The 10829-nt window shown below is 39.1% G+C and overlaps 1 protein-coding gene across 1 annotated transcript; it reads left to right on the top strand.

Moving 5' to 3' along the window:
* Positions 1 to 1581: 1581 nt before the first annotated feature.
* Positions 1582 to 9967, top strand: c12h1orf43 (chromosome 12 C1orf43 homolog). The gene is made up of 7 exons (XM_034698497.1): positions 1582 to 1888; positions 4501 to 4602; positions 4725 to 4833; positions 4937 to 4990; positions 5100 to 5257; positions 8764 to 8822; positions 8949 to 9967. The coding sequence occupies exons 1-7, from the start codon at positions 1826 to 1828 to the stop codon at positions 9166 to 9168; spliced, it is 765 nt and encodes a 254-aa protein (XP_034554388.1). The 5' UTR covers positions 1582 to 1825; the 3' UTR covers positions 9169 to 9967.
* Positions 9968 to 10829: the final 862 nt, after the last annotated feature.

Here is a 10829-nt window from a genome sequence, read left to right as displayed (position 1 = left end):
AAGCTTACACAAAGCCGGGTTGAGCCATTGAGAGTTAAATTGATCCAATTGTAAAATGGTCCTGCATCAAAAATACAATTTAATTCACAAATCTTTTCAGAATGTTTATCACACATCAAGACAGGTAGAACAGTAGAGTAAAACAAAAACTACAGAATTCCAGTTAAAGTTATTTAGGTCCTTTTCAACCACTTAAATACCTTTGATACAGATACAAAGGTAAGCAACTGACACAGACAAATGTGTAGTCGGTTGAGAAATTATCACAGGTGTGGTCCACAGACTGTCTCAAATTGGGCCAAAAGACAATGAAAGTAGTTCTCCCACAGCTGAAGGTACAGTTCGCCTGAACGCCATAACGTCATAACAGCCAAACGATTTTTGGCGCAGATTCCCATGTATTAGAAGATGCTTTTCCTCCTGTTTGGATAAAACTTTCTGTTTAAGTATTAAAATCAATGCTGGGACTTAAAGGCAGTGGTGGATAGAGTACACAGCTTCATTACTTAAGTCAAAGTATAGATCCTCCAGGTCTAATATTACTCCAATACAAGTGAAAGTTTTCCTGTCAGTTTATTACTTGAGTTAAAGCACTGAAGTACTTGCTTTTAAACATACTTAAGTATTCAAAGTACTTCTTAAAAAATCTCAAAATTATGTATTTTCACAATACATAAATGCAGTCAATAATACATAGGAGTACATTTGGTTACATTCTGTTTATTTAGAAAACTTAACTTGAAATCTCTAAAAACCATACCATGGAATAAAAACAGCAACTAAGTTACTCCAAGCACAGACAACTTAGTTTGAAATGTTCATCTGGAATGAAACAAACGTTACGTAGCTCAACACGCTTTCTCAGGTTGGACTGTGAATTTTTGTTTGTTTGAGCAGAGTGGGAAACAGGGAGAACATTTCAAACGATACGTATCATTCTTCATTTCAAAAACCTCTAACACAAGCTGAAGATATGACTATGGACACTCAAGTTGAGAATTATAGCCAGTTCTAAATGAACTGCCTGATCTAAGTGAAATTTGCTGTTTGCTCAGTGTTCAAGTGGAGATGCACGAAATACAGGTATGGCTTAACCACTAAGACAAACAGAACTACACAAACACATTTTACTGTCTTAGGGATCAGTTTTCAGAAAACAAGAGGAAATTCATGAGCTGACTTCAAAGCAAAAGTAGTGAGTAACTAGAGCATTGATAGGAATGTATAAAAAGTAAAAAAATTGTCTTCTGAATGTAGTGGAGTAAAAGTAATAAGTATCCCCAAAAAATAATACTCAAGTACAGTACAGATACTCAAAAAATGTACTTAAGTACCGTACTCAAGTACATTTACTCTGTTACTGTCCACCACTGCATACAGAAGATGCTTTTCCTCCTGTTTGGATAAAACTTTCTGTTTCAGTGTTAAAGTCAATGCTGGGACTTAAAGGAGTCACTGGTTGTTTTCTGTAATTCCCTTTGCTTGTTTGTTTGTTTGTTTGTTTGTTTGTTTGTTGGGTGTGTGAGCGTGTGGGTGTGTCCTCGCGAGGACAACGGTAGACGGCAGCAGAGGCCAAATTTACGTCACGCAGGTCTTTACCGGTCACGTGATCAACGCGGAAGACACCAAGCCAGTGAAATGTAACTAACAAGAGCATCTAACTTTACTGTAGTTCACTGTTCTGTGTCTTTTGTCCGACGTGAATATTAAGTGGCTCAGACAGGAGGACTTCAATGAAACCGTGTGCCTTGAAAATGTGTTTGACGTACTTTACGGTGTCGTTTGGCCAACGTTAACGTTAGGTCGGTTAACGTACAGTGTCAAAATGCGGAACGACTCGCTCCTGTCAAGCATTAACGTAGTGCTTGTAATGGCCTACGGAAGTCTGGTAAGTATGTCTCTTTGTTATTGTTATACTTCAATGTAACAACAACAATCTCTACAACTGTCGAGCTTGCAAAGACCAGAGAAGAGTGTCAAAAACAGAGAGGCAGTCACTGATTTTATTTAACTACTACAGAATTTCTATGTGCGAAAATCCTCATTTTAGAGCCACGGTGACTTTTTTTTTCTTTTTTACTACAAGTACAAGACAAGAAATCATTTGCTCATTCACACACACCTTATACATGTTCAGTGTTTTCAGGACTTTACTGTCACTTCTGTGATACAGACAGTGGATAGCAAAAGTGTACACACCCCTGTTAAAATGCCAGGATCTAAACAAAAAAAAAAAAAAAAAAATGAGACCAAGGTTAATCATGTCAGAACTTTTTCCACCTTTAATGTGACCTATGACATAAACAATTCTATTGAAAACAAAATTAAAATCTTTTAGGCAGAAGAACACAAAATAAAAGACTAAAATAATGTAGTTGCATACGTGTACACACCCTCTTATAACTGGGGATGTGGCTGTGTTCAGAATTAAACAATCACATTCAAACTCATAACAAATAGTACTCAGTATACACATCATTTAAAGTGACTTTGATTAATCCTTATCAAGATCAGCTGTTCTAGGAGGATTTTCCTGATATTTCCTCAGTTGCATCTTACAGCAAAGAGCCATGGTCCACAGAGAGCTTCCAAAGCAGCAGAGGGATGTCATGTTGAAGGGTATCAGTCAGGAGAAGGGTACAAAAACTTCTCCAAGGCATTAGATATATTGGCTTCCCATCACCTCCCGAATACAGTACAAGATACTCCTCATCACCTACAAAGCCCTCCATAATCTAGCTCCCTCCAACCTCACTGACCTTCTGCAGCCATACAATTCGTGCAACCTCAGCTCCACCAATGTCCCCTTACCCCTCTCACCAAACCCAAGCACTGAACCTGGGGGGACAGGGCCTTCTCTGTCGCTGCCCCCACCCTTTGGAACTCTCTCCCCCAACACCTCAGATTCTCTCCCTAACTCACCACATTCAAATCCGGACTCAAAACCCATCTATTTACAAAGGCTTTAAACCTTTAATTGATTGATTTTTGTTTGTTTTGTTTTGTTCCTTTGCTTTCCTTTGCTTTTCTATTGTATAATTTATTTTCTTGTAAAGTGTCTTAGATACACTCTTAAAGCGCTTTTATAAATAAAATGTATAATAATAATAATAATAATAATAATAATAATAATAATAATAATGATATACCATGGACCACAGTGAAGACCGTCATCAGCAAGTGGAGAAAATATGGCACAACAGTGACATTACCAAGAACTGGACATCCCTCCAAACTGATGAGAAGATGAGAAGAAAACTGTTCAGGGAGGCTTCCAAGAGGCCTACAGCAACATTAAAGGAGCTGCAGGGATTTCTGACTAGTACTAGCTGTGTACTACATGTGATAACATCTCTCCTATTATTCATATGTTTCAGCTATGGGTAGGTTGGCAAGATGGAAGACTTTTCTTATGAAGAATAACATCCAAGCCTGGCAAAATGTTTCAAAAACACACATGAAGTCTCCCAAAAGCATGTGGCAAATGTTTTATGGTGTGATGAAACCAAGGTTGAACTTTTTGGCCATAATTCCAAAAGGTATGTTTGGCATAAAAACAACACCGCACATCACATAAAGAACACCATACCCACAGAGAAGCATGGTGGGGGCAGCATCATGCTTTGGGGCTGTTTTTCTTCATCTGGAACCAGGGCCTTAGTCAAGGTGGAGGGAAGTATGAACAGTTACAAACACAGGTCAGTTTAACACGAAACCTCCAGGCCTCCATTAGAAAGATGAAGATGAAGAGGAACTTCACCTTTTAAATACGACAACAAACCGAAGCATACATCCAAATCAACAAATGCATGGCTTCAGCAGAAGAAGGTTAAAGTTTTGGAATGGCCCAGCCAGAGTCCAGACCTGAATCCAGTGGAATATCTGTGGGGTGGTCTGAAGAGGGCTGTGCACAGGAGATGCCCTGACTATCTGATGGATTTGGAGCTTTTTTGTAAAAAAGAATGGGCAAATATCACCACGTCAAGATGTGCCATGCTAATAGACTCCTACAAAAGAGTGCTGTAATAAAATCACAAGATTTAAAAAAAATTTCCAGTTGAATTGTTCACTATAAAGGTGGAAAAAGTTCTGACATGATTTGTCTTGGTCTCAATTTTTTACGTCACAAAACCTGGCATTTTAACAGGGGTGTGTAGACTTTTGCTATCCACTGTATATGAATTTCATATATCATCATAACATGGGCCAGCATCATTAAAGCATAGCATCACATATGTGACCTTAATGTAATGCAATCAAGTCTATTGAGGTTTATATGTGGTCTCATTTTCAAACACAATGTTTTGCTGAATATATTACAGTTACATCAAACAATAAAAAGCAATTATTAACCCTTAAGTTTAATCAACTTTCTTTTCATAGTTTTCATTTATTTATTTAAATCAAACACAAGTATTTTCTGTTATTATTATGTTGTTGTTAAGCGTCTTCTTCAGCACTCCTAACAGAAGCTCTCAATAACTCTTGACTTTCCTTCAGGTGTTTGTTTTGCTGTTTATCTTTGTCAAAAGACAAATTATGCGTTTTGCCGTGAAGTCCCGGAGAGGACCACATGTTCCCCTAGGCCACAATGCTCCTAAGGTAACACACACAAACTCACACACGCACACACACTGTAAAGAATCAGAAGTGTGATGCTGCTCGGGGCCTTGCTGACTTACTATCATATTATAACACTTGTTGATCTTGCGTGCATCCTGCAGGAGTTGAGACAGGAAATTGAAGCCAAGCTCGCCCTGGTTCAGAAAATCCACTTTGAGCCTCGTCTGCTGTCTCCAGATGATGACCGGCTAAAACACAGGGAACAGTCAGGTTAGAGAGGCACACAAACACAAACTAATACATTCTGGTGTCAACATAGTCACAGGAGAAGTTTTAATATCAGTGTGTAAAAGAATCTGGGTGTGTGTTGCAGCTTCCTTCGACTACCTATACAGGATGAGAGCACTGGATGCCATCAGAGACACAGGTGAGCTCCTGACATCACTGATCTTTGTTTGGTTTTGTTTTGTTGTCGTCATAGAATAATATAAAGTCCTTCGCATTTTTACAACATGACCCAAATTTTCTGTCACTAGATCTTCCTTTCAGAGAACTGGGTGGGACGTCCACTGCTGTGACGGGTAAAACACTTCGGACTTGGCTTCTGCAGCTGAAAAATTCCCACTACATGTTTCGAGAAAACCTCATCGACACAGTGCTGGATGGGTACTATAGAGCACGGCACGGGGCAGAGGTCAGTGTTTCTTTGTGTGCTTGTGTACTATAGATGTACCATCTCATCACACGCACCATACCCATGTTGTATTGTGTTACACACATCACGTGGAAAATAATACAGACACAGAAAATGTGGACAAAATATAACGTGAGTTAAACATGTACCAGTGGCTTTGACATCAATAACATTAATACACCATTTACAGATAATTGCACTGCAGTGTGGCCCAATTGTTAAACATGTATGTGCTGATCAGCCACATCATTAAAAGAGCTGCAACAGCACAAAATGCTCTAAAATGGTAATACTGCTACAAAAGAAGGGTGTCCAAAGCACAGGGTGCATGGTAACTGCTGGGTCTTGAGTACTAATTAGAGTACTCATTAGAGATAGACCAATATGGTTTTCTCAGGACCGATACCGATTATTAGTAGTCAAGGAGGCCGATAACCGATATTTGGAGCTGATATTATTTGCAGTAAAAGGGGAAATATTGTCGTCAACATTTTGAATAATACAAACTCCAACACTTAACCCTGTTGAAATGCCTTTAAGCAAATGTTTATTAAACAGCTTTTCAGATTTGCAACATGTTAAAAGTTTTTTTTTAATCTTAGACAATAGACATCTTTGTTTTAAAATTCTAACAAAAGGTGCAGGGAGCTCCCAGGCTCAGCAGCATGTCTTATAAAGTTCAATGAAAACTTAAACAAATAAATAGCTCCCTACAGTTTTCTACAGTAAATAAAGTTTTCCAAAATGTCAATATAACTGAAATGTTAATCTTTCACTTATCTTTGTTTTAAAAGGATATTTCAGTTTTTTTTTAAGTGGGGCTTTATGAGTTTTAAATCACTAGTAATTGTAGGGGCCACAACGGATGCTGCTCAGCTCGTCTCCTGTGATGAGAAACTGCGGGAGAAATGGAACACAAGCTAGGCTACGGTTTCTGGGGACAGTGTCATTTCTGACAAGTGATTTAGTGAATTTTGAGCCAAAATAACCCAGTTATAAATTGATCTCTTATCGGCCGTCAGATTTTTTTTAAAAGGCCGATGCCGATATGCGTCAAAATGCCAAATATAGGCGCCGATAATCGGCCCAGACGATAATCAGACCAGACGATAATCAGACCAGACGATAATCAGACCGGACGTAATCGGACCGGACGATAATCGGACCGGACGATAATCGGACCGGACGATAATCGGACCGGACGATAATCGGCCCGGTCGATGATCGGCCCAGACGATAATTGGTCTATCCCTAGTACTCATGCTGACCGCTGTCTCTTTCTGCAGTTTACAGGTGAGGGTCATAGTCTCGTGAATCACATTCTCAGTTCGGTTATGTACATGAACTAGTGTTTACACATTATTTACCTGTGAAGAGGTCAAGGTTATTATAGTTAACGAAAACTAACGAAATAACGAAAACGAGAGGTGAAAAAACATTTTCGTTAACTGAAATAAAAATAAAAACGAGGCTTCACAAAAAAACGAAAACTAACTGAAACTGTATCGTGAGTTTACAAAACTAACTAAAATAAACTAAAATGATAGAGAAAATGTCTTTAGTTTTCGTCTTAAACTCAGTATTTTGAGTGGATATGTAATAAAGTCAGAGACTGATCGGGTGGACGTCTCTGCTCTGCTCTCTGCTCTCTGCATCTGCGCGGGAGCGCGCCGAACGGAGCCTGCAGCTGACGGGCGCGCGCACTCACAGCGAGGCAGAACTGCAGGGGGATTAAATTGAGACGAACTCTCTCGCTCCGACTACCTGCCCTGTTTATAACCGTTCCAGTGTGTGTGAATGCCCAACAAGTAAGTATAATGAGACGGAGAACTGACTTTTCCTGTCCATAGGCATTCACGTGTGTTAAAACTCCCGAGAGAGCAAATAGACGCCATGAGTGCATGCGTCATCTCATATTATGAATCACCCATATGATCCTGTTCTGTTCATTTATCATTATAAGTGTTAATGTTAAATTGGTGGCAGTGGTATTAGAGTGATATGATTATTAGTATACTTGTAGTGGTAGCATCTGAATCATTATCTCTGTATCAATGATTATTGTTTATTGTTTATTGCTTATTTTATTGTTAAGGATGTATCAGTGAGTCACCATATTATTTAACACTATAGAGGGTCAGTAATGCTAGCCTAAGTGTCCATATTGTGACCATCACCCTTATGTTTGTGTATTTATTTGATGTGTTGGCCTCTGTGGCCTCATTGGGTCTGCTGAACTGTTGTGCTGTAAGGAGAATATTCACTAAACGGTTAAAGCTCCCTCCTGTCTCCTGTCCAGTGTGTTCTGATCGACACCCCAGGGAGAGTACTATCCTACAGAGTATCCACCAGTATTCCCTATTTTTTAGGATATGAATTTTTTGTTTGTTTTCTGCCAGTTTCACTTCAGTTGGCTCATTCGCACAAGCAGGCACGCCTCCACACTTTGCCTGCAGAGCGTTAATGGCAGCGAAAGTCAGGAGAAAGCGGCAGAGCCCCATTTGGGATTACTTTGAATATGACTGTCTCTGATAGGAGTAAGTGCCTTGCAATGGAAGGTGATAAAATATGTTGAAAATATGTTTCTCAAGGGGGAAAATCCCACTAATCTTAAAGTCCATTTGAAAAGCTCACACAAGACGGCTAACCTAGCATACCTTGTCAAGGCAAGAGAGAGCGGCCAGGCCCCTTACCCTGAAACAGAAGCTAACCCCTGGCCAGGCACACAGGCAAAAAAGACTAAAACTAATACTGAAACTAATAAAAACTAAACTAAAACTAAGCATTTTCAAAAAATAGAAACTAAACTAAACTAGCAAACCCACTTCAAAAACTAATTAAAACTAAACTGAAATTGAAAACAAAAAGTCAAAACGAAATAAAAATAAAAACTAATGAAAAGTGCAAAACTATAATAACCTTGGAAGAGGTTGCTGCATGCTGCTCTAGGGGAGGAAATAAAGCCAGCAGAGACAGTATGATCATGTGGGCAGCATTCTGCTGGGGATCCTTCAGTCAGCATTCATGCAGATGTGATTTTTTCATGTCCCAACTTCCTAAATGTTGTTGCAGAGAAAGCTCGACCCCTTATGCCAGTGTTATTCCCTGACGGCAATGCCCTCTTTCTACAGGGTTATACACACAATTTCCACAACACAAACAAAGTTCAAAAGTGGCCTGAGGTACATTACAAACACAAATGGTTTGAGGTGTTGACTTGGCCTCACTTCAAAACTGAAAGAGTCCAAAAACTCTTAGTGCTAGATGTCACAGGGAACCTTAAGAGGTCCCGTGGGGTCCTGCTTTGATGGGTCGGAGCTGTTTTAGTGTTATGAGAGGCTCCTACACAATATTAGGCTTGTGGTTTAAATGTTTTTGGCTGATCAGCGTAATGTGTCTTTATAATTAGAATCATGTTTTGCATAAAGCCCATCCGGCTGTGCACTGTGTTTTAAAAGCTGACAGATGTTCTCTTGTCTTCCTTTGGCTTCTGATTTTCTCTTTAGGCTTTTGGGGAAGCAGAGTTTTTAAAATTCCAGGAAGCTCTAAATGAGCTGGCCTCTGCGTGAGTACAAACACAACCCTTCTTCATAGCACTCCCTTACAGCTTTTCCCTTCTATGCTAATCCCTTCATGGAATGTTAATTATGCACCAGGAACAATCTGCTTCTCCCCTTGTTGTGTTTCTTAGTGTCAAATCTCACAGCAGCAGCGGCAGCTCACCGAGCCAGCACCACCAGTCTGCAGCCAAAGACCTGACCAGCACCACGGAGCCTGCAAGCTCATCTTCCTCCCCAACACAAACTACCTACCTCACATCCGCAGTGCAGCAGCGCAGCAAGCGGCCCAGAAACTTCCTGGAGCTGAAGAACTTTAAAGACAACTACAACACTCTGGACAGTATGTTCTGAAAATCTACCAAGCCTGTCCTCAAGAGAGGTCCAAGAAAAGAGTGCTGCCAGGGATTTACTGTCACTGTAGCCACACAGTTCAAAGTAAAGCGATATGAACAGTGCCTTTTAATACTAACACATACTGCCTGATTTAGAATAAAGTGCACATAAGACTACTGGTATTCTGCTTAAACTAAGTGTAGCATATGCGTATATATTGTAAACATGCATGAATGAGTGATAGAGAAAACTTGAGTACAGTAAGTGACCATAGCAAGAAAGGTTGATTTGACCAAAATGAAACAGGAGCTTAAGAGCTATGCAATAGCATAAGACAATCAGTATTTATTGCACAATGTAATGGCCTATGCAGACTTGTTAAAATTAACCAACTGTATTTAAATAGATAACAATGTTTATATAGAGAACCAGTGTTAATGGTTGCCATGCACTTATGTCACTTGTCTCTGCTGTTTGCAGTCACAGTGACAGCCTGTTTTTTTTAGTCTTAAATGTTCTCTTTACAGAAGCCATACTTTATACTTGATCTAATGAATTGTGTTGATTGAGTGCTTTTCTGATTTTATCTCAGTGTAATGTGATTCAACAGTATTCTTGTGCATTAATTTATCTGAATGTGGGGAAGTCTCTCTCTCTTCCGACTTTTGTCTTTACTTAAAGATAGACTGGCCCTAAAGTGTCTGAACTTCTGGTTTTATCTTGAAGTATTTATGTGCCTTAGTGTTTAAAATTTTCTTTGCTTTTTATTGCAAGTTGCCTTCAAAATAAAACAGGGACATATTGTCCAAATATTGTACTGTTTTCTCAAGTGGTCAATTTACAGTTTTCTCGATTGATTACACACATTTTCTGAAAGCATGCCTCATACTCTCAGAACTCTAGACGCAAATCAAAAAACATACACACACACTGGGCAGAACCCCTCAAGTTCTCCTGCAAAATGAAACTTTCCATTCAAAAAAATGTTATTTCTTCTCAAAATGGTATTTTGTTTTCAAATGACACACACAAACCAACATATGAATAGAAATTTATAAGAATCAGTTGAACACTGATGTGCTCAATGTAAAACACTTCTTCTCCATTCATCTTAATGACAGGCCTTTTTTTTTCATTGCTACACTTACTACAGACAATACATACATAAGTGTGTTGTAAAATATTTTAGAATATTGTTTTTATACTCAAAACACACACATGCACAGTAACAAATACATTTTATTCCCCCCCCCCCCCAAAAAAAACAGTGTACACAGTGTACATTCCAACCAACACAAAGTTGCACATACAGTGGTCTACATACAAAACAACAGAAGAATTTACTGTGTACAGTAAAAAACAAAACCAACAACAACAAATAAAAACTACGTTGCATCCTCTCTTCTGTTTCGGTCTGGCCACAGCACCTCATCCACATAACACGCAATGTTTTCCCTGGCCAAGCAGCGGGGGAAATAAAGCTCTGATTGCTAATTGTAAAACTGTGTGACAGGTGTTTGCTCATGTGATGAGTCAGTGTTCATAGTAGGGCAATTACCTTTAGATTTTGAATGACAGCGTGTTCCTTGTGAAAACAAGATATTTTCTTCATGAAAATTGTGCCAAATGCAGAGAATTGTGGGTAGTGTTTTGAAAAAAGTGTGTTGTAGAACTGCAAT

Source organism: Notolabrus celidotus, chromosome 12, assembly GCF_009762535.1.
Source record: "Notolabrus celidotus isolate fNotCel1 chromosome 12, fNotCel1.pri, whole genome shotgun sequence".
Classification (NCBI taxonomy): domain Eukaryota; kingdom Metazoa; phylum Chordata; class Actinopteri; order Labriformes; family Labridae; genus Notolabrus; species Notolabrus celidotus.
This window is presented reverse-complemented; position numbering and strand designations above follow the sequence as displayed.

What these genes read in the sequence shown, in the direction of transcription:
- c12h1orf43 (XM_034698497.1), top strand. Translation starts at nt 1,826, where the DNA reads ATGCGGAACGACTCGCTCCTGTCAAGCATTAACGTAGTGCTTGTAATG. An exon ending in TAATGGCCTACGGAAGTCTG is followed by an intron (nt 1,889 to 4,500) that starts GTAAGTATGTCT and finishes ACTTTCCTTCAG; the next exon opens with GTGTTTGTTTTGCTGTTTAT. An exon ending in GAGCACGGCACGGGGCAGAG is followed by an intron (nt 5,258 to 8,763) that starts GTCAGTGTTTCT and finishes TTTTCTCTTTAG; the next exon opens with GCTTTTGGGGAAGCAGAGTT.